This window comes from Aythya fuligula, chromosome 7 (genome assembly GCF_009819795.1).
Source record: "Aythya fuligula isolate bAytFul2 chromosome 7, bAytFul2.pri, whole genome shotgun sequence".
Classification (NCBI taxonomy): domain Eukaryota; kingdom Metazoa; phylum Chordata; class Aves; order Anseriformes; family Anatidae; genus Aythya; species Aythya fuligula.
In genome coordinates this window covers 9,619,183-9,643,424 of record NC_045565.1, presented here as the reverse complement: position 1 = coordinate 9,643,424, position 24,242 = coordinate 9,619,183, and the positions used below count along the sequence as shown (strand labels likewise).

Sequence of the window (24,242 nt, the reverse complement as noted above, 5' to 3'; positions counted from 1 at the left end):
TTCAAAACTTTTACCTCCCTAAAAAAAAAATACTTGGGCAGCGGGGAAAGTTCATTACTGCTATGATTTTGAAAACATCTGCTAAGACCTATACTAGGGGAACATCTAAAAGTTATCAGATACTTAACTATTATTTCAGAGAGTATCTCATGAGGTTTTGTTGTTTTTTTATTACCACCACCACTTTTTTTGTTTTAACTGCTCCAGACATTAAAAACTTAAAGGCATAAAGCAGCTAAGGAAAACCATAGCAAACAAAAGAAGTTTCTTTCATTCATTTGCGATAGCAGGGTAAAGTATGGATAAATAAAAAATGTAATCTAATGGAAGCAAAGAAAATTTTCCATCAGCATTCTGCCCTCAAACAAACAAAACAACTAACAGAAGGTAGACTTTAAACCACAGATCTTCGTATTCATTATTATTATTATTTTAAACAGGAATGTTCCCAATACAGGGTAAAACTATTGAAGAGATCTTACGGGTTATCTTTCCATTGTCTCAAAGCATTACATATCCACAAACACTTTTGACTTTATAATTAGAACTACAACTGGTATATGTAGAAATCCCTTCCCTGGTAATCCTGAGTCTATGCAACAGTCACTGTGATGGTGCTTATAAAGCACCACTTCAAAAATACTCAGCTGTTTTATTGGGAAGTACAGAAAACGAACAATAAGCAATTCAGTACACATTGCCATTTCACCTCTACAATGCTTAGCTACTAGCATTTTGAATGGGTACAAAATGCATGTTTCCCTCTCTCCCCAGAGAAGCTTACTTTTTTTTTTTTTTTTACAATATGGGGACAAATTCCTTTCTGATGCTGTGAAAAGGAAACCCTTCTCAGCACATTCAAAAAGACATTTTCAGTTTAGATTTGAAAAAGGTAGGCTGATGCAATGAAAATTGTTTGAAAACATCTGGACTAAAATGAAATCCAGTGAAGAGCAATGGATAGGCTCTTTTCAGCCTTGGGACATTTTGTTTCTTGCTTAAAAGCCTACCTTTGTAATGCTGACATCTCTGTACAATGCTCACTTCTGTTAGTACTGTCCAAACAATTATAAAAATGATTTATCAAAAAAACAGTCACCAGAACAATTTGGTCCTTTAAAATTCTTTCTGTTCCAATACCTCTGATTACAGCAATCATTTTCTTCCAGCAGGTCATTCAAACAACAAAGCATACAGGAAAGACTGACATAGTTCCTAAGACCTGCTAGGAGTCAAGAATAGCGTAAAGCCTTATTAGAACCAAAAATCTCTCAGGATACACATATACTAAACAGCAATAGTTTTCTTAACAGTGTAGTCCTTTTCAAAAAATGAAGGAAAATCCAGAGCTCAGTCATAATCCAACTACAGTCAAATCATCTTCAGATATGTTGAGTTTACATTCTCTTTCTTAGAAGAAAAGATGGAAATAATGTTTTAAAACAAAGGAAGTATCCTTTCCAAAATTGTCCAGGTATTTTCTAAGTTTTCTTAATCTTAAATTTAAGGGTATTTAATAAAGCTTAAGACCACAGGCTGAGGTTCTGTGGTTGTGAAATTTTGCAATTTCAATTTTTCAATGGAAATATTTACTTAAGAGCACGTTTTTTAATTTCATTCTTATCAGCTTGGTGATCTCAAAACACAAGGAAGTCTTAGAGAAGCAGTAGACAAACTGTCAGTAGAAAAATCAGAGGTGCAAATACTAAGTTATCAAGCTTTAAATGTGGTCCCTCTTACATCAATTACTTGTATCTGACATCTTCTAAAAGTAACAAGCTCATGCCAGATGCACCAGTATACTATGTGGCAACACGTTCAAATGGGAAACTATACTTCCACCAAAAGATACAGTAAAGGCATCTTGTAGATTTTATCCCAGGTTTTACTAGTTTTATGCCACAATTCAACATAACACACTTGCTACATTGTTCAGTGTAACATACCACATCTCTTTTCCATTTCTTTGTATTATTCCTAAATACAAAGCACCAACTAATAGGAATAAGACTCCTTGTAGAGGAGACTCCTGCACCACTCATTAAGAACATCCTCCTATATTCTAGAAACTGCACAGAACATCTACAGTAGAAAAAAGTGCTAACTTATAAAGTATGGGCACATTTCCATATGAATGTTGCTAAGCCAAATTTTAGACAATAAATATTTGTGTAAATGTAAAATTTGTAGCACAATGAAGAACTTAATTTTTTTCAAGAACAAGGAGATGAGCCTTTTGAAAGAACAAAACATCTGTAATATGGATGCATGATATTTACAGAAAATAGAAAAGACTATACATTTGTATTTATAAATTTATTTGCCTATTTGCTACACGTTTATCTTTAATGAACATATAAACTTGATAAATTTTAATAAATATTTATAGGAAATCTGAAAGAGTTATTGTTCTTCTAGAAATTTACAGACTCCTGTGCATAAAAATAGATGACAATGAAGCCTTATGCCCTGACTGTTCCAGACTTCCAAAAGGATCTAACATCCAGAAGAATGATCATCATGTGAGTTTTAATGGAAAGAAGCAGGGAGAAGTAGGACTCCTTTTCTAATCCTGGTTCAAAATTAATTAGTTGCAGTTTTAAGACAATGTTTTTTAATAGCCTATATCCTATAATCACATAAAAGCACAAAGAGCGAAGAAAAATTACAATGCATTGCTTCAATGTGACAACTGACCTTGTTTTCCTGCTACATAACTTTGTACCAGATTTTAGAATCAGCCATAAGGGAAACTGCCATAAGGAGACTGCCATAAGGGAAAAACAAAACAAAACCAAACCCACATACCCACAACTTCTAATAGCCAGCTTTAAGGTTTAAATCAGTGAGTCTTGCTTACACTGTAATCAATTGTGTATATCCTTGTCATTACACAGTTTGATTGGCTTCAAACAGCTTTCCCAGAAGACAAAAAGACCACAGAATGTCCATAAATTGTCACTGCAACCACACGCGTGCTTTTTTGAACATCAAAAGCCAAACCCAGTCAGTGAAAACCAAGCATTATGTAGTGGAGAAAGAGAGCTTCTTTGTAGAGATAATGATAGTGTATTCCATTCAAGCCTTCCTACTTGCATCAAGTAGGAACAAGGGGTTTAAAGTTCTGCAGCACACCTGAAAAAAAATAATTTTAAAAGGCATAAGCACCTTCAAGTGATGCTCACTTAAAGTGTCAACTAACATAACTATTTTGTCCTTCTAAAAGCAAGTAGCATATAGATTCCCATGTCTTTCTGTCAGCAACATCTCATATTGGTGTTACAACACAGTGCAGGCTGAATGCGAAGGCTACTTCTGCCTCTCATCCTCAATCCAAAGTCAGAAGAATGTAAAAATGGACAAATGTCCACAATATCCTCAAACCTGTCTGACAGAGATGAATAAAAGATGGCTAGCAAAGTCTAACAGCAAGCAGTCAGCAACACTCCCTCAGCACACCACCATTACTTGTAGTAATCAGTGTTTAAAAAATGCCCAGAGACCACCACAGTATCTGTGTATACGTTAACAGGATCTCTGTACCAGGGATCTGTGCAAGTCCTTTCAAAACCTGATGTAAACCCTTAGCATGTTCAACTCCCCCTGAGAAAAGGAGTTCCACAGCTTTTTATGCATTATTTAATTAGGTAATTCCTTTTGTTCATTTTTGAAATCCACACCTAATAGGAATATTTGTGCAGTGTCCCTTAACTGTTGTACTAGAGGAATAAATGGTCATTTCTTCTTGACTGTTATATTCCTTTAGGACACCACTGTCATATCTATTCCTCACCTCTCTCTCAACTAAGACGAAAAATAAGATTCCTAGACTATTTCAATGTTCCTCATATGGAAGCTATTACATATCCTTAATCCATTCCTGACTCCTCTCATTTTATCTTCTCCATTTCCCAGGTATAAGCTTTTCACTAATAGGATCAAGCTCAAGGAGTCCAGACAAACAAAAATAGTTACAGATTCAAGGTGAACATCTGTAAGAGATAGTATGACATTTTTTCAGTAACTCACAGAACTCATATGAGAAGAACCTATAACTTAGATAGCTTGCAAGGTAAAATTATAAAGAATACTCCTTTGTTTTCTGACACTAAAACTAAGATGCAAGTGCCATAGTTATCCTCCAGGTTTCAAAGGACTTTAGAAGTCTGAAATTAAACAATGTAGGCAATAAAAGCTCCCATTGTTGCTTCATTGCATAAAGAGTTCCTTTTCGAAACTTTAAGTGCCTTTCCTGCATATTTTCCAGTAGATTTGTTATTAAGTATTGCTGCTAAATCTCCCAAGTTTCAGGTATGACCCAATAATTCAATTTCATGCAGTTCTAGTGCAAAGGACAAAAACAAAACATGAGGCTGTTCACAGACAGGTTCATCTAAGAACAGCTCAGATTTTAATGATGACAGTGGTTCCATATCATTAAGTTCCTGAAGCTTCACAATGTTAAGTGCTACAGACTTAAGTTCTCGTACACTACACAACTAAAACGGATTTATTTATTTATTAAAAGATCACCTATTCAGGAATTTAGGTACCATGTATACAAGGTCATGTAACTTTCAGGTTTAAAAACACTTTCCTGTTCCTGAAAGAACAGAACAAATGTAAGCCTTAAGAGGAAGAACTCATAAAACAGCCTTAATAAGAATTATGCCTATGCACTAAGAGACTTTAGAACAATGCAATAATAAAGAATGTCCAGTACAACAAGCCCAAACTAAAGCAGCAGGCCACGTGATCATCTTAAATGATAAACAGTCTTTTTCCCTTTAAATAAAGGCGCTACTGCTAGAGGTAAGTATAAAGCTTCAGTCCTGAACGATGACTTATTTCCTGCACTCTGGAAAGAACAGAGGTGTTTGGACTTGCCTGGAAGCGGAAGGGCCAATCTACAAGGGAAAACAAAAACAAACAAACACAAAATAACCTACTATAGTACATAGCAGTGTAGATTGCAAGACTGTCCATGTATTACGTGCTATCATCATTCATGTAAACAAAGCTCATCCACATGCACACTGGTGTGGGTCTCAAGACAGCTGAATCCACAGTAGCTTCCTCATGTTCCCTTTTCTGATTGCCTTCTGTACTTTCTTCTCTGGTCTCTAGTTAACTTCTGGGAAAATAATGCAAGGATGACTTTCAAATGACAAGAATTTTGCAAGTAAGATGAAAAATGTTAGCACTAATAATTCTCACCCAGTAAGTAATAACTTGAATAAATCCTAAGCCTGTTTGCCAATATTAACAAACAGACGGAAGAACAAATCAATATGACTGTGCGGAAATTCCACAGAGGACAACAAACCTGTCAGATGTCTGAAGCAAATAAGCCACCAAGAGCTTTACGTACATTACTGATGGGTACCGTGAACTTTTTAAAAGAAACAACAACAGAAAAAACAGCACCAAGCCCCCAAATTTACTTCACTGTACAAATAGGAATTTTACTTTCAAACATTGACTGGCATTGAAGTTTTTTGAAAATAGTGTGAGGGCTCCCTCTTCTGACGAAGCTTTGTAGGACTGGTCCACCTCTATTTGTCACGGTATGTATGCATGTTTCATTTTTCTTAGTTTGTTTTTGTGTTGAGAAGAATACAGAAAGACTTCTATTATATTTTAAATCCAAGATTTGAAACACAAAGAAGCAAAATATGTCACAAAATCCAGTCTGGCTGTTGCTGATAAATTTATGCCTACAATGTCAAAATGCCTAGTTTTCCATTTATGCCTGAAGACTGTAAATAGACACAAACTTTTGGGATAAAGCTTGGTGAAAAAGGACAATGAACTTCATAAACATACCCAGCCAGAAACACATCAAAAGTAACCATTACTGTGCTGATACCTGACTTTATTTTTTTCTCCCAAATAACAGCTCTTTCTGTAAAACAGTACTATAAAATAAAACAAAGCTTTAGCCTGGTGCTGCTTGGGTATTCCAAAGCAATTAACTTGTTGGCTTTATGTGACGAAGTTGAATTGACCTGTGAAACTTGTCTCCCCGAATGAGCTCGTTATATTACATTTTATTCTACAGACTTTTGTTCACAGCTACACAGAAGACCGAGTATGGTAGAGAATCTTAAGAGGAGGAAAATATCCTTAATGTTGCGTTTGAGTTACAGGTCTAAGAAATGAGCTACCTTTGGAAGACTGCCATTAGCATACTGTCCACAGCCGTAAGGGGCGTACCTTGCAAACTAAGTATTAGGAAAAGACAAAGATGCTCAGCTCTACACCACATGCTGGGGTAACCTCTGGATGCCAGGAACTGCACTGCAAGTATAAAGGATGGTGAGGGAGAGGGGCACTTATTTTATTGCATATACATTTCTTCATCTGCTTTAATGCACCACTGAACTCCTGTTGCCATCCAAGAACCATCAGTATTGCGGTCAGCCCTATAGAGCAAGCAATGGCACAGGGACCAAGTAAAGCCATACAGTCTGCATAAAACCACCAGGCTTTCCTGGAAGCCTCCACCAAGCCACCCAACAAGTCTGACCATTAAAAAAGAAAACTTCAGCAAGACAGAAAAGTCCACTTCAGGAGACAAAAATCACTCTTTTACTAATTCAATGTGACAGATTCAAAAGTAAGTGTCTCTATATAGCACAGGACGACAAAGATGTCTACTCATGTCAATTTGTTTTTTGGTAGTGAACATGCATCTTAGTACCAGACAGTGGAAAAAATATGACCCACACCTACACAGCAGAAAACATACACAGCATTGATTTCCTATTGCTTGAGAAAGTTGAAAGTGTTTCATCTTACAGAAAAACAAGTCCAAGAAATTGGTAATTACTATTAGATGAAAATTTATTTGAAACTCACAGGTAGGTTTTCAAAAGATCACCTATTTTGTCTGTGTAACTTGGAAGGAAGCTACTTAAAGTATGAAACACAAAGTAAGAGAAACCCATTGATACGAAAACTTTAACGGATTAATAGATGAGGTGAGCTGTGCCCAGAATTGGAATATACAGTATCAAATGAGGCTTTATAATTCCTCAAACACAGGCCTATTAAAGTACTATCTCAACACAATGGCCCAAATGAGGCACTGAAATACACACCATTAGATTTGTGGAACCAGTTCCCTTCTAAATCAGACCTCAGAATTCTTGGTTAAGAACGTATTAGGAGTTGACAGTGCCCAGGAGCACAGATGTCTGAGGCTCAAGGACTGTCTTATCTTTTTCTTTTAATACATATTTGTGACTATTTCCCACAGCTCTCTATTGGGCTGCTCCACCCTTTGCCTGATTACTTGAGCCAGCTTTCTTTTCAAGCAAACTATTCAACTTCTGGCAAGCAAATATCACCTGAAATGCTTTCCCTATTCCCTCAAAACCATGGGATAAACAAGAAAACACACAGCCAATGGTAAGCCCTTAATCATTAGCTCCCAAATACAAGAGCTCCAAAAGGTACACTCCACTACAGCTACTGTATTCAGGGCATTTCCAGAGAGGATCTCACCTTCTCACTGAGAAGCTGCTCAGATAAGCAGACTGTAAATGCTTTGAAAGCAGACGCCTCATTGATTTACAAAGCTTGAAGAGCTCCCACTTCTGTTGATAATAGCAATTTTAAGCATCTTTCTGCATGTTTCCCCTCCACACATTCCCTTCACTGAACTCAATATATTCCACAAACAAAGCCAGGCTAGGATTTTGCTCCTACGTATATACTTAAGGGGCCACTATTCTATAGTGCTTCACTGTTACTCGTTTAACGTAGTGCTGCATGTTCTTCAAGTTAGTCTAAAATACATGTTTTTAAACTGATTTTCTCCCTTCATCGGGGAGTCCCAGAAGTAAATCATCATTCCCAGGTGACAGAAATTGCCTTTTCACTCTTGGTGAAAGATTTGATGCCCAACAGATAGTGAGAGATACCACCAGCATTTCTGTAGCTACCTTCTCTCAGCAGTAACATTGCATTGCATGCAAAACAAAACTCCTGTAAAATAGCAGTCCCTAACAGCAACGGAAAGAGGCAACCAAAGAACAGTCCTCTGATCACATGAACAGAGCAGACATCTGTTTTAAACATATGTAACTAACAAATCCACTTCAAATCAAATTTAATTTCTACTGAACCTTAACTCAACTTAGCAACCCCTTACCCAAAAAACAAGCACAGGTACACACAACTTCTGAGTTGCAAAAAAATAATATGCTCTCTATTACATCTCATTTTCATCTCCCGTACTGTATTAACTAGCCTAGTTTCTTACCATCAGTCAGGATATATATTAAAAGTAGCCCAACCTGCATTTGTCACCTACTACTCATTTTTCTATTCCATTCTTTTCTGAGAAGCTAATACAAAATGATACAAACCACTGCAACCTTTCAAGAGTCTTCACAGTTTAAATTAATCATCCCAGCATACACTAGACCACCAAAGCACGGTCTATATAAACATCACTGTAATACAGCATTAAAGTTGTTTAAGGAAGTACAAAGCAACATTTTAAAAACAATAAACCATGACACTGGAAAAGTCAAAACAAACGATAAATAAGCACAGTTTCCATAAAAAAAACGCATTGCTCACCTTACCTTCAGTAACCTTAGTAGTTACAATGCACTCAAATCAGCTTCTTATGATTTAAAATGAATCTAGTTTATAAAGTCTAATTATAATTTTAACTGAGTTATCTGGCAAGTAACTATCCCCATAAATGACTGCAATACCTTTACTCTTGAAAAGGGAAAGGAAGCCAGAAGTACTATGACACAAAGACAAAAGTCATTTACATTTTGCCTTTCTTCCCATTTTCAAGCGACTTGGTTTACCTTGTCACAGAAGTCAGTAAGTGCTGTGAAGTCCCATTTCTTGGCATAAGCAACGTTGTATCTCAGTATGGCCTCCTGCGGAAAGAGCACAACAAAATAAAGCAGAGACATTCAGTTAACAAAAGAAAAATAATTTTATTAATTTCCTTTTTGAAGGAATAGTACCATCTAGTGGATACAACCTGTCACAGAGCCTACCTAAATCCATGCAACTGTATTAATATGGTGCAGCTCTGCATGATACTGAACCCCGTATTTTAGGTCCAGCATTGAGCACACTAGAGTCGGTAGTGCTCCATGGTACACCTGCATCTGCCTACAACACACAATATAAACATTCCACCCTGCCCAGAACTTGCTTTCTTTATAGAGGTAGAAAAAGCATCCCCCTGCAGTCTAGCAGAATTTTTACCAGTTTAGCAGACTACAGAATCAGAACCATAACAAAATCAACTAGACCCTTCAGCCTTTAAAAAGCTCACAGGAAAAAAAAAAAAAAGTCAAATAAAAACAAAATTAACAAAAGTAAGTTTCACAAGTTGCTGGGGGACAGAAGTTATCTAAAGTGAATCTGCAGCTTTTCTATAGTCTTCTTTGCCTTTCAGGGATAATCTGAATAATGTTAATTTTAGGAAAAAAAAAAAAAGAAAAAAAAAACACTAATAGCAATTCTAAGCTGCTACAAATTAAAATACATTAATTCCTGATGGAAGAGCCAACAAGAACAATAAGATTTATCAACAGAGCAGTAGTCTCCAAAACTTGAAGATTTTTGCAGCAACTAGAATTGAGCATGCTGTTGTGAACAGTTATTTTTTCAAACTCACTTTTCTGTGCATCACCCTACCTTCCTGGCTATAGAAGAAGCCTGCATGCTATATTTATCAACAAAGCAGTAGCTACCTCTGGACAGCTTTGTATAGATTTATGGAGTAGAATTTGTTTTAACAAGAGCTAAGAAATTCAGTGGGAACACTTAAGAACCTGAACTTTTTTCCTAGACATTGTATGCAAGCACATTGCATATACAGGACTTTGTTCTAAGCAGTATGGTAACAAGAAAACACATCAAGCAAGCCATAGAAACTCTCAGATAGAATCGCCTCTTTAACACAGTAATAAAAATCTTTTTCCCTGATTAAACGTGATACAGCAAAATACCAAGGTTTAAGAGTCATGTATGAGCATCTGATATTGACAGCAGATGTCAGTATAAAGACTTCAGCAAGGTTTAACAGTTCATTAGACAGATGAAAATTTAGAATTCTTTCTGCATCTGCATAGGGAACTGCAGAGCTAACAGGGATATTTATGCTCCATCCCACGATCTAAGAAATGACAAGCCAACAGAGAATCTAACAGGAACCGAGAGCAGCTTCATCACAACCCAGTTTTCGTGACGTCCTTGCCATTTACAAAGGACGTTTTTATCATGAAGGTCTTTGTAGCTTCCACAATAAAGTAATTTCTTTGTAACTGACTGCTGAATAATTTCTGATTAAAATTACTGGTGGCATTATTTATTCAATGCGTGTGCTGCCTAGCACTCTGAGCAGCTGTTTTTCAAGCATCAAATAACCTGCAGAGTTCTTCAAAATAGAACTATATCAGAAGACGTGAAAAAAAGGTAGAGGAAGACTATAGATTCCAAACAACCGAAAGTACTATTTTTAAACCTTCAGTTTAATTCTTTTAATTAACCAGAGTCCTAATTGGGAAGGAAATAGATTATACACTGAAGTTCCAAAAACAGTGTGATAATCTTTTTATAATTGAGTTTAAAAAAACAGACAATAAGCTAACACCACACACCTCATTTAAGAGAATTAAACACACGACCTTGATAATGCTGTTCAGCAGCTATTATATTCAGAGCAGCAGTACAGCAAAGCTGTTATTTAATAAAAATCTAAGGTACCAGAAGTGATCACAGGGAGAAAATCAAAACGTTTCCCAACTTCCACCTTTGAATTTGTAGAATTCATTACGAAATGCCTTGAACAGCAGAGATTGTTTATTCATTTATTTTTAATAACAAATATATAGGACTGAACCAGACTTCTTGACAACAGTACACAGAAAGACTGAAAGTACTTCTATACGTTTATGTATATAGACCTGATTTCAAACCAATAAACTTACCTTCAAATCGTGGGAGCATGTAAATTTGTTAAGTAAGGCAGTTTGGATTAGTTCCCATCGACTTCCAGCAGTTCTGTCTCCATTCTTTAAAACAAAAGCCCAAAATAAAGTCAGATGAAGTTATTCAAAACAGAATGATATATTTAGTAATAACTAACTTCCTTGCCACAAAATTTTAAAGGTTACTTTGTGAATTTCTTTAAAATAAACAAAATATTTTGAGTACCTGCACAATACCTCTGTATCACTTTCATTCATATTTGTTGGTGTCCAAAAAAAAAAAAAAAAAAAAAAAAAAACACTAAACATGTAACATACACCATCACATAATCACATAGAGGGTTAGGTAAAACAACTAAAAGAAAAAGTCTTCCCCTTTGTTTGAAACATCACAATCCAGAATTCAGTTTTTTCAGACCAGCTGCTCATCTACTAGATCTTACAGTTTCCATACACAGCTTGATAACCAAGTATGTATGAAAACACAGTACACTGAAAACTTATCTATATGTAAGTCAGTTTTATTTTACTGCACTCCTGTAAGTATTTTGTCTTACCTCATCCTCTACAGGGTATAAATTTTGTTCTGAGCACGGCATTTTAACGTGTTTGTTGTCCCACAAATCTTTGTAGTGAGTTGGGAAAGGTTTAGGCACCTCTCCTTCCCTCAGAAGATCTACCTAAAACAAAGAAGGAGGAAAAAGAAAACACTTAGGGTCTACTTTCTTTTTTTTTTTTAATGGAAAAAATAAAGATCAGAAATTTAGTTAAGAAAAAGCTCATCTATAACTACCTCTTTTGGAATAGGGAAAGCTACAAGTTATTTGGTTAGAAAAATCCATCTTTCACTCTTTTAAATCCACAGTAACGTTAGACACAGCTCAAAGCCAAAGATGTACGTGCAGTGACAAATGAGTGGGAAATATTCAGTATCTCCTTTCAGACTAGAGGTAAAAACTATAGAATCTTGAAGATCCCCTCAAGTCTTAAACTTGGTGAAAAAACTATCATTTGATCTCTTGATGCATAGTGAAATAAAGGTTATACATGACACTATTTTTATGTCCCAAACATCAGCTGAAGACTTCCTCATTTATAAATTTAAGCATCTATACAGTTTCATGCAAATATTTTCCAAATACTTAAAATAGAGTTCCAAATGTAACCATTGCCATGTATAGAAATTCCATTCTTTAATCTGAGACTGAAAAGAATGATAAATCATTACAGATGTAGTAATATTTCAAGTATATTCCACAGAGTATCAGAAATGTAAAAATAAGTGATGGGATGTTGAAGATCTAATCTGCTGTACATCTTTCTGGCAGCACTGATTTTCTCATTATTTGCATTCAAACCTCATGTGCTTTTCTTTTGTTTAGGATTCACCCATAACCTTACAGGTTACTGGTCACATTTTATGTTAAAAAATAATTTGCATATTACTCCAAAGTAGTAAGGCATATATGTCAGATTTGGCCTAAAATACAGTGATAAAATTGCTAGCAATTTGTCTTTTCTTTCTCTCTTCATATCTTGAACACTTTGAACCTTTTGTATATCCCAAACCAAAACCAGAATTGCATTAAAATTAAAATATAACGTAAAAGTTTTGAAGTATAAATTTTACTTGCAGACATATTTAAACTCCCACAGTTCTCAAATCAGACACATGCTCCTACGCAAAAGACAAATATTTGTCCCTAATAGTCTAGAGGCAGTAAAGCCCAAATTACATTTCTTTAGAATCCCAATACCCTAATTTTATGCATCAAAAAGTCAATTTTCAGGAAAGTCAGTTGTCCCACAAGGAATGGCAAAGAAAGATTCCCAAAACCTGCTACTACTGCGAGACTAACATATGGCATTTCACATTATTGACCAACTCTTTATGAAATTTGATTTCAGCACATAAGTATCTTACTCTGATGGTTACTGTATGATTTGCTGAGGGTCTCAGGTGAGGAAGACGGGCCCCACACATGGGCATTCTTCTCATCTCTTCAATTGGTGTCCCAAACCACTTCTTATTAGTTGGAAGAGGAGGTGGCATATATTTAGGAGTCTTCCGTCCTGGCCTCTGGGGTTTGAATTCACACTTTTCTTTCCTGCTGTTAAAACAGAAATACATTGAAACATTTTATTTTCACTTCAGCCTACATTTATAAACAAGCCAGTTTATTTGCTAGTCTTTGCTGTGAGCCCAGGTTAAACATTAGTCTTGGGAAAACACCTACCACTAACAGCCTCCTCCCTGACACATCCACGTACACAGTGCCCATCAAAACGCTCTTCTCTACAGGCACCTTCACTGAACTGCAGGAGGTTAGCAAGGCAGTTTTTTCCTCTGAAGAGCCATGCTCTTTCCCAACAGGCTCTGTTTAACCACGTGCTCGATCATTATCTTGTTCCTTAGCAAAGACCTCACCAGGCACAGAAGACAGGTCAGCATTTGCCAGAATCTCTTCTATAGACTCTTCTCAAGAATACAGATGCGTGCATGCACAGATGCACATACTCCTTTAAACTAGTACCTACTCTATCACCTTTTCTCACCAGGGTTGTGTTTGTCATGCCAACTATATTTGCAATAAGTGTTTAAATTTAAAAGTAACCTAACACAGGTGAACAAAGCATCTTCAACAATCATAGGTATTTCCACGGATCCAAGACATTTTGCTGAAGAAAACCTGAATCTGCTGAAACCCCCATACAAAACATGCAAATGCCCAACAAACCAACTCTGTACCAACAAAAAAAGAGACTCTCGTTACACACAGATACAGAGAAAGCAGACCTTTTTTGCCCAGTAACAGAACTAAATCTATTCTATGACAGAAATAAAACTTGGATACAAGTTTATCAATATAATCATATTGATTGAGCATTTGATGCAGTAATGCTCTTGAGAAGCTGTGAAATGCATCAAAAATTTTATACCATAAGAGAGAATGTGCCAGTTTCTTCTGTTGGTGTTTCTTTTCGGTTTGTTGTTGTTTTTAGCTTCCTTTTTTTTTTTTTTTCCTAAGACAAAAATGAAACCTCTACCAATTCTGCTCGAATAGCATGGAACATTTGCAATGGGTGCACTAATTTTCCTTTAAAGAAGATTCAAACAGGAAAAAAAGTTTGTGGAGCTAAGCATATAATCCACACGATTTGTTAAAAAAAAAAAAAAAAAACTCTTTTTTCCCCATGTTTTGCTGTGATATCAGAAAATATAACTACAGGGAAACCCTCTTAACTTACACCTTATTTCTGGAGAAGGCTGCTTTTAGATTACTGTTGCGTTAAATGCGTTCCAAGTTTAGCAGCCTTGTAAACTGACACAGGAGACAAATATTACTTGGAAATTAACAAGAAGAGAAATGCCAGTCCGTTACAAACTTGGTTCCCTTCCCCCAGCACAAACACCCCCATCACACAACATGCAGTGTCACTCAGCATGTTGCACTGACCGTGCTAACTGCATGTCTGCCCAGCTTGCATTTCTCTACGCTGCCCCTACGCTGTTCTCAGCAGACCTTCCTACTCCTCTCCCCCCTGGATCACAACCACCTAGTTTGGCCAGACCAGCTAAGAGCCTCTGCACTGCAGCTATGACCATTCCTAGAGATCTGAATTCTCCATAGCTGTATATTTGATGTGAAACCAGATGTTTCTCATGCAAAACCAAAAGCTCACAGAGCAAAATGCGAAACAAGATGAAAGCCTACACTTTGAGGTCCTGTTTACACCCCTAAATTCCCCTTAGCAAACTTGCTCCACCCTTGGATAAAGATGCTGTCCAACCTGTTCGCTGTGTCCCTGCATAAGCCAGCACCTTCAGGCACAGATAATGCTCCGACCTCATCACTTGCAAACTGGCACAGCCCCACCATGCTTGGTAGGGGCCTGCTGTGCATTATCTGACAGCCAAACAGCGACTCTGGCAGAGTTACCCGTTACTGATACCTGTTCCATACACTTCTGCTTCTTCCTCCCCAAGTTAAGTTCTCCGCTGTAGAACTAGTCTAATGAAGACTCAGAGGAAAGCTTTAGTATTTTTTAATTGCCTTCTAAGCACTACAGACCACACCACTACCCTGCAGGGCACTGGGGTTTATAACCTTCACATCTTGCTTAGACTCAGAACATCTCCACAGCCTCGTCCCCTACCCAGTAATTATTCTGTAAAGCACTATTAGGATTTCCATCTACCCATACAGCAAAAACTGTCAGTTTCCCTTCTTAAACATGCAATTATGGCAACATACTATGTGCCTACACAGACAACTGCAGGCCTGCCTCTCTCAACCTCTGCTGCTTTGTTACAAAAGCCACTACTTAATTTAGTGAAAAGAATATTCACTAATTACCCCCACTCCCACTTTGAACATTATGACCACCTTTTCCATACTTTTAGAAAGTTTTCCATCCAACTTTCTAGAAAACTTCTGCTTTTTGTTTTCCAAGTCCACCCCCAGCCTACTCATCTCCCAAGATTTACCAAACACAAGCTCCTCCCAACAGGCAGCTACCCTCCAGCACCCTCTGGCTCAATTCCTTGGAAAGAACGGGTTCTGCAGCTACTCATGTCTGGAAGAAGCTCCCAACAAAGAGGTGCAAAGCCACCTTCTTGCCCTACCTTGGGACTTCAGAGGAGACAGCTTACTGAGACAATTGCTTTTGGCACCAACACACACTGTCCTCGTTTCCACTTTCTCTTTTGCTGTTTATTCACTTTCTCAGCTCCCTCTCGAACCTAAGCTCTTCAGGACAGAGGTTATCCTTTAGTCCTTATGGAACATCTAGCATACAGAGTCCTGGGTCATGTTCAGGCTTCTGTTGATGTAGTATCTAGTCACTAGTCCTCCTCTCCACCAGATTAGAAAGACCAAAAAACAACCACATCTTTACAACTTCTTTCAAAAATGAAATTTTTCATGTCCATCTAAATCAGAGCATCGGGAGCACTGCTGCTTCAACAAAATTGATTCAGTAGTTTGACAGCAGAGATAAAAACTAAAGTAAAACTATAATACGTCAGTTTCCCTAAATGTTATAAATGAAATAATGAATGCTAGAACCATGCTTGTAAAGCAATCCTGTACCACCAGCTGTTTTCCAGCATCAAATCTCATGATCTTAAATCACTTCTTCAATAAAGAAAATCACCCTCCTACAGTATCATTAATTCCCAGTTTTAACAAATCTCTAATGATTTTAAAGAAAATTGCACTGGGCAAAGGTATCCTTTAAAAAAAAAAAAAAAAAAAGTAGTCCCTTTATAAATAAATTACTTCAAGCCAGCATCAAAGCAGTCTTTATGTCTTAAAATACGTTTTGCAATACTCTTTACACAAGCCTCTGAAGTTTATCAATAGAGAAATTTTCAATGTGAATCAGATGGATGAAGAGGCAGACAAAACACTACCTTTTTTCCTCAGTTTTAGGTATCCTCATGAAGTGAGAGGTGATTTTGGAGTCTTTCTTCACACTTGGTTTTGCACCTTTGCATTCTGATGATGTAGCAGGAGCGATCCCAGGTGATTTTGTATGCAGATCGTCCTCTTTGAGGGAGTTATCTATTCCCTCAAAGCCTTCACAACCCTTGGCAGAAAATCGTGACTTCCTTGACTCCAGTTCAGCATCCCCATACTGAATTCTAAAAGACTTGCTTATGGATTTGGACATATTATTCTCCTCTCGCTCATCAAGAAAGGGACTTGTTTCTTCATCAGCCTCTGAGCCGTGACAGCTATTTTTAGAATTGTCTACATCCATTGGTGACTCTGGCTCACTTTCTTTCTCAAAAGCAGGTGAATCCCCTGAACTACTTGGACATTTGCTCAGTTTCCCAGGACCCCCCAGATCAGGTACGCAAGCATCATACCCAGCGTCTGAAAGTGGGCTCTCTGGAACTACATCCCCTTCTTCTTGCTCACCCATTAAACAGACCACATTGACAGAGTTGCAACTCTTCGGCTTTTGCGAATTGCACGAAGCCACTTGTCCATCTATCTCAGTGTCTTTTGAAGAAAGTTTTGTATTTCCCATTTTCAAAGACCGGCCCGATGATAGCTTCCTCTGAGTCCAAGCATCACCGCTTTCTTCACAGCCTCTTTGAACCTGCTTGCCAGTTTTGTGCATCTGATCGATGTTGGCGTTTTTAAAGAGGTCTCCGGACTGCCCGACCTTCACAGGCTCTCTGTCCGAGATTGGATCTTTGTCCTCAGCCTCCCAGTTATACATGCTGCCTGTCTGAGGCAAATTTACGTGCTTTGCACCAACTTCCACAGATGTTTTTTGATAATTTTGCTGGCAAACATTCTCTAGCTTTTTCACATCATGCTCACAGAAGTTTTCTTTTTTAATGGAAGTCATCTTGGTACTTGCTTCAGTATTGTCACTGTGGAAGAGAAGTAAAGAAATTTAATGTCTTATTTCCAAGCGAAATTTCTGTATTCTTTTTTTTTAAGGGAGTCATTATAAGCACACAATAGGAAGTACAGAATTTCACCCGTTACACCCTAAGCGAGCACTGTCAGGACCAACAAGTTTTACTGAAATGAAGAATGTACTCCAGTAATAGCCTATTTCCATGTAAAGGATCTAAAGGATGATAAATCAGTTGCTCACCCTAGTGATCTATTCCAGTCATTCATTATACTTGTTTTCAAATCAAATCAGTATTAAGTCTTTTTTGTTTGTTTGTTTTTTAAGTATTTTCTCCAAATAAAAAGTTCAAAGTCATCATCCTCCTTAACTTTATTTTTAATCAGCTAAATAGAGCAAGAGTAAGAACTGAATTTTGTAGCTATTCCCTCAGTGATACAAATTCATCTGTTATAAAAGCAGGACACAGTAACCCACAATCTCAACAGTGTCATATTCCTTCCTTAGTCTTATAAGCAACCTCTGCTTTTGTATTCTGATTTTGGAAGATCTGTAATAGTACGGTATATTTAGACCTGAAAAGACCCTCCTAGACCTGTTGCTAGAAAACAGAGAGGGTCTGGTGGGAGATGTGGTGATTGGTGGCCGCCTCGGTCATAGCGACCATGAAGTGGTTGAGTTCAAAATTTATGGTGACAGAAGGAAAAGTGCCACCAAAACCTCATCCCTAGATATGGGGAAAGCGGACTTCAGGCTGCTCAGGGAACTAGTCAGTAAGGTCCCCTGGGAAACTGCTCTTGAAGGCCTCGATGTCCACCAGTGCTGGTCACTCTTTAAGCGATGCCTCCTAGAAGCACAAGATAAGGCAATTCCAAAATATCGCAAGTCAGGCAGGCGGGGCAGGAGGCCGGCGTGGCTAACCAGGAATGTTCTAATGGAGATTAGGCGGAAACAGAGAGTGTTTCGCTACTGGAAGGAGGGCCAGGCGTCATGGAAAGAATACAGGGATGCTGTTCGTGTTTGTAGGGAGAAAGTTCGAGTGGCCAAAGCACAGCTAGAGTTGAAGCTGGCTGTGTCTGTGAGAGAAAATAAGAAGGGTTTTTTTAGATATGTAAATGGAAAAAGGAGAACTAAAGAATACATAGGGCCGCTCCTTGATAGGGAAGGTCTCCTCACAGACGATGACGTAGGCAAAGCAGAGACGCTTAACGCCTTCTTTGCCTCTGTCTTCAATGCCAATGATGGGCTTCGGGACCCAGGGTGCCCTGAGCTGGAGGACCGGGACGGTGGGGATGACAAACTCCCAACTGACCCTGAACGTGTGCGGGATTTGCTACTCCACCTGGATCCCTACAAGTCCATGGGTCCGGATGGGATTCATCCCCGGGTGCTGAAAGAGCTGGCGGATGTCATCGCGGAACCTCTATCAATTATTTTTCAACGATCCTGGGAATTTGGAGAGGTCCCGGTAGACTGGAAGCTGGCAAATGTTGTGCCGATTTTCAAGAAGGGTCAGAAAGAAGACCCTAGCAATTACAGGCCTGTCAGTCTCACGTCAGTGCCTGGTAAAATCATGGAGAAGTTGGTTCTCGAACTTATTGAGGCGCACCTGGGGGACAAAGCAGTCATTGATCCCAGCCAGCATGGGTTTGTGAAGGGTAGGTCCTGCCTAACTAACCTGATTTCCTTTTATGATAAGATCACCCGTATGGTGGACCAAGGGAAACCAGCTGATGTGATTTTTTTGGACTTCAGCAAGGCTTTTGACACGGTTTCCCATAGGATCCTACTGGACAAAATGTCCACCACACAGCTAAATAAAAACATCATACGATGGGTGAGCAATTGGCTAACGGGCAGGGCCCAAAGGGTTATGGTAAATGGAGCTGCGTCAGGCTGGCGGGCGGTCACCAGTGGGGTCCCTCAAGGCTCCATTTTAGGGCTGGTACTTTTCAATATTTTTATAAACGATCTGGATGTAGGAATAGAGGGTATTTTGAGCAAGTTTGCTGATGACACCAAACTTGGAGGAGTTGTGGACTCAAATGAGGGCGTAAAGGCCTTGCAGAGGGATCTGGACAGGTTGGAGAGCTGGGCGATCACCAACCGCATGAAGTTCAATAAGAGCAAGTGCCGGGTCCTGCACCTGGGACGGGGAAACCCTGGCTGCATGTACAGACTGGGCGATGAGACGCTGGAGAGCAGCCTAGAAGAGAGGGATCTGGGGGTCGTGGTAGACAGCAAGTTGAATATGAGCCAGCAGTGTGCCCTGGCAGCCAGGAGGGCCAATCGTATCCTGGGGTGCATCAAGCACGGCATCGCTAGTAGGTCAAGGGAGGTGATTGTCCCGCTCTACTCTGCGCTGGTGCGGCCTCACCTCGAGTACTGTGTGCAGTTCTGGGCACCACAGTATAAAAAGGACATGAAACTGTTGGAGAGTGTCCAGAGGAGGGCTACGAAGATGGTGAAAGGCCTGGAGGGGAAGACGTACGAGGAACGGCTGAGGTCACTGGGCCTGTTCAGCCTGGAGAAGAGGAGGCTGAGGGGGGACCTCATCACAGTCTACAACTTCCTCGTAAGGGGTTGTCAAGAGGCAGGAGACCTTTTCTCCATTAACACTAGTGACAGGACCCGCGGGAACAGGGTTAAGCTGAGGCAGGGGAAATTTAGGCTGGACGCCAGGAGGGGGTTCTTCACAGAGAGGGTGGTTGCACACTGGAACAGGCTCCCCAGGGAAGTGGTCACTGCACCGAGCCTGTCTGAATTTAAGAAGAGATTGGACTGTGAACTTAGGCATATGGTCTGAACTTTTGGGTAGACCTGTGCGGTGTCAAGAGTTGGACTTGATGATCCTTAAGGGTCCCTTCCAACTCAGGATATTCTATGATTCTATGATTCTATGATAAAACAATAAAAGACACATAAAATCAACTGTTAGTTTTTTTTGTCCTGCACCAAGTCTTATACAAAGAATGGAAACAAATATGTCCTAACAATTACAAGGGAAAATGCACTAAACTTCATATGATCTGCTGAAACTTCTCGGGAAGGCACTGACAAGTCATTTCACCCCTATGTGCTAATCTTAGTGTCTGCTGACTGATGAGGAGAAATATTAAGATGATATAGGAATATTAAAAAGAAAAAAAAAAAAGGCTAGTCTTGGTCAACATACCATTCCAAACAACACCTTCTCCTGAACATATTGTTAAAACATTTCATATGCAAACTAAGCATGTTAAACTTTGGTTATTGCCCAGTTTCCCCATCTACAATTAACAGGGAAATACACAAGTATCACACAATCCTAAATTCAGCAACTGAACATCTTAATGGATTCTTGAAGGCATTCATTTGCTTCACAAATGAACAGAACCTCTTCTAGAAGAGCACTGGACAAAAAGAAAGCATTCACACCCTTATCACTACAGAAGAGGAGAAAAAAAAACAAAACAAAACAAAAAAAAAACACAGCACCAGAAACACAGGGGGCTTGGAATAACAGACGATAAAATGGAACTTATCCCATAGAAAAATTAGTTGGATGTTAGAGGCTTTCATATTACAATTTACCTTATCCCCACCATGCATTTGTTCCTGCACCAAAATTCTGATGAAGAAAAATTAATGTTACGTTACTGCAACCACCTCAATCAATGACTGGTTAAAGATATTGACAAAACATGTTGGCAACTTAAAATGAGATAAAAATCTGAAAAAATGCTGTGTTCTAATTCCAATAGAATAAATTAAAATCATGCCAATAGTAGCCATAGGGAGGAAGGCTAAGTGTTTACATGGCTGCTTAACTGGTTAAAACTGACTAGGCTTTAGTTGGTCAGTGAGGCTGGGGAAGGGCATTTAAAAGCAACACTCTAAAGGGAGCCTTAAAGAAGAAAGATTCACTTCCTCCTTAAGCATCCTTTTAACATCTTTGCAACCGTGAGCCTGTAACCAAGCCCTCCATACTGCTGGATTAATCATATTCACAAGTTTTCCTTGGTTTTGTTGATCATTTTAGCAGTGCTATAGATTTTGATCTCTAATTATTAACAAACACCAACAAAAAATAAACTTGCATATTTATAATTGTAATGACAGAAGAGTGATATCTGATATATGTCTGGATCAGATAGTTACATGCTCAGGTATCTTGTTTTAATGTTATATTGCAAACATAGCTCCTGACAGACTCCATTAATGGGAAAATATTCTCAAAACTTTAGCTGGTACCATTCAAAAGTAACACTTATATAATATCTTTCACTTGAATGCACATCTGAACACCCTGTAATTTCTGGTAAAATTATATTAAGTTACATGTACTTATACTACAATCACAGTCCAACGAGATAAACCAAAACTGACTTTCGTCTGTAAACTAACAACAGAACTGAGAGATGAATACAGCCCAAATCCCCAGCTATTATTAAGTTATGTTAAAGCAGAGCTGTTGCCTAAGGACACAGCCTGATAACTGGAGCTAACTTGACCTAACGGCAGCTGCCACTGATAGCAGCAGTCCCACTCTGCCTTCCCCTGCTGCACGTTCTCACCTATTCCTTTGAGAGAACAACCAAAACAGTGAGGTGGTTCAGAAAGCTAAGTCAGCAAAACATTTTTTTTCAGTAGAGTCTAATTAGCTTTTTGTAGTGAAACTCTGTTGGGCAGTTATAATTAGGACAGGAGGCACTGTAAGGAACACAGCAGAAATGGGATTGCTTTTTTCAGTAGTCAGCTGTACCAGCAACCTGCACTCAGCTCTCCACAAGCCCACTCAGAGAACACTGCTCATGAACAAGTATGTTGTGCATTTTACCTTGTAGACTCTGTCGTCTTGGGTCCTTTATTCTCCAGCCAAGTGGTAATTGTCCGTTGTTTACAAGCTGAAAAAAACACAATCCACTACATTATTACATGGAAAATGATAAAATTGCAACACATTTACATATGAATAAGACAACTTGTATTGGATTAAGATAAAAACATCTCCATTAGGTCTATTATTGTTAGCACAGGAAGCATTCAGACACCAGTACTACTAAAACTACCTGCGACGCAGTATTTCATCTGTAACATAGCAAGCAGGTATAGCTTTAAAAACTCCAGGCTTCTTGTTTTTATTCCCCTCCAACACATTTTAAAAATAAGGTTAAAACTGCACAGTGAATCTTAAGATTTAAAGAAATAGCAACTTGAATTTTACTGCTGTCATTATCACCTTTAATTACTGCCACCAATACAGTAAGCCCTGAAAGACTTGTGTGGGATTTCAGAACGAAGAAGTGATAGTACAAAACTTCAAAAGCAAAATCTGTTGAGCAGGCATCCTAAAACATCCAGCTGAGAACTTTATTTATATGTAGCATCCTGAGGGAGACTTAATATAAAGACTGTGCATATTACAAGTGACCACTGCTGAAAAAAGGACTTGTTTTTTTCCCTTCAACCATAAACTGTTGATAAAGCCTATTGATGTTTACTCCCCTAAACAGCAACAAAACACGAGGGATGTTTCTGTCACGTTCAATACCAACCACATCGATCACATTTGTTTGACCTGCCTCACTTCCATGAGGCTACAGTTCAGACAAGCTTTCAATAGAAGAACATCTCATAAAATAATTATGCAGAGACTCTGGAGGGCTGGGAGGAAGAAAAAAACTCAAAGCAGTTATTTTACAACTGGAAAGTAATTTTCGTTAGCATAAGCAGGGTTTCTTTTTGTTTTGTTGTTGTTTCTCAAACCCAGTTCTGAATATTTGGCAATTGGCTTCAGTTCCCTTTCTTTCTATTCGCTGGGTGAATTTACCTGCCTGTAATTTCTAACTTTCAAGGTGTTTCCTCACTGCTGTCAGGCAGGCAAGTAAAACTAGTTCCCTCGTTGCAACAGTAGATTTGCAGAACTTAAAAACCAGTACAACAGATTCAGCTATACTGATTCATGGTCCCTAAGGAAAGGCACCCTTTTACTGCTGGAAGTTGCGTAACACAGGTACTTTAGGCCATAGGCAACTTCAGGACTTTGCTTCAGTGACACTTTCCCTAACAGCCAAGGCCTTGAATGCTTTTCCACAGCTGACTGTCAAATATTTTCATCGAAAGTATAAAATTTCTAGCACAAAGAGGAAATCTCCACAAATTATTTAAGTAACTTTAAGCTGATCCGAAAGAAACAATGGTGCAAAAACTGTGCCCATGTGAGACTAGGTCACTGGGGAGTAATGTCAAGAGAAACGTAGATTAAGGACACAAGCATACCTGTACCACGGAGGGGAAAAGAAGCAGCCAGATAAAACAGAAGGGATCCCCTCTTGAAATGGGGGATGAATAAAACCTCCTCAAAGGCAGCTAACTTTTGAGGTAAAAACTCGCGTGGAGAAAGGCAAGCTTATTACCTAGCGCAGTAAACAGAAGCAACAGCAGCAGCGGAACAGAACAAAACAGCTTTGGCTCGTTGGGTGAAAAGCTTCAGGGCATTTAAGCCTTACAGAGAGCAAACCCGTCCCTGACAGGAGCCCTCCCCTCCGGCAGCGCGGGGATGCAGCCGCAGCCCCCACAGCCGGGCCGGTCCCCCCCCCCCCCCCCCCCCCCGCGCCTCAGCCACCGCCCCCCGGCGCCCACCTCTGTTCCCCACGGCGGTGCCGGGGCTGCCGCCGGCGGAGCTGCTGCCCCCGGGCCCCTCCTGGCGGGGGCCGGGTCCGGGTCCGGGCCCGAGCCGCGCTCTCTTCCCGGGGGGGTCCCGCCCGCAGCCCGCGCTCATCCTCGGCGGGGCCGCCTCCGGGCCGCCAGCGGCCGCCGGGGCCAGGCGGCAGCCGCCCCCCGGGGAGGGCGAGACGACGGGGCGTCCGCTCCGCCCCTCCGCATCCTCCGCGCTCGCTCCGCTGC

The 24,242-nt window shown here is 39.3% G+C and overlaps 1 protein-coding gene across 2 annotated transcripts in view; it reads right to left on the bottom strand.

Annotated features, from left to right (window-relative positions):
• Nucleotides 1-24,175, bottom strand: part of PARG (poly(ADP-ribose) glycohydrolase) — a 65,923-nt gene extending 41,748 nt beyond the window's left edge. The window contains exons 1-7 of one of the 2 annotated variants that reach the window (XM_032191046.1): nt 23,979-24,175; nt 22,174-22,240; nt 16,393-17,367; nt 12,901-13,084; nt 11,534-11,656; nt 10,977-11,060; nt 8,835-8,909 (exon numbers count right to left, since the gene is read on the bottom strand). In XM_032191046.1, the coding sequence (XP_032046937.1) occupies nt 8,835-8,909; nt 10,977-11,060; nt 11,534-11,656; nt 12,901-13,084; nt 16,393-17,367; nt 22,174-22,240; nt 23,979-24,117 (1,647 nt within the window). In that variant the 5' untranslated portion in view covers nt 24,118-24,175. Of the gene's footprint in view, nt 1-8,834; nt 8,910-10,976; nt 11,061-11,533; nt 11,657-12,900; nt 13,088-16,392; nt 17,368-22,173; nt 22,241-23,978 lie in introns of both variants that reach the window. The other variant, XM_032191045.1, reaches the window with a different exon arrangement.
• Between the last annotated feature and the right edge of the window lie 67 nt (nt 24,176-24,242).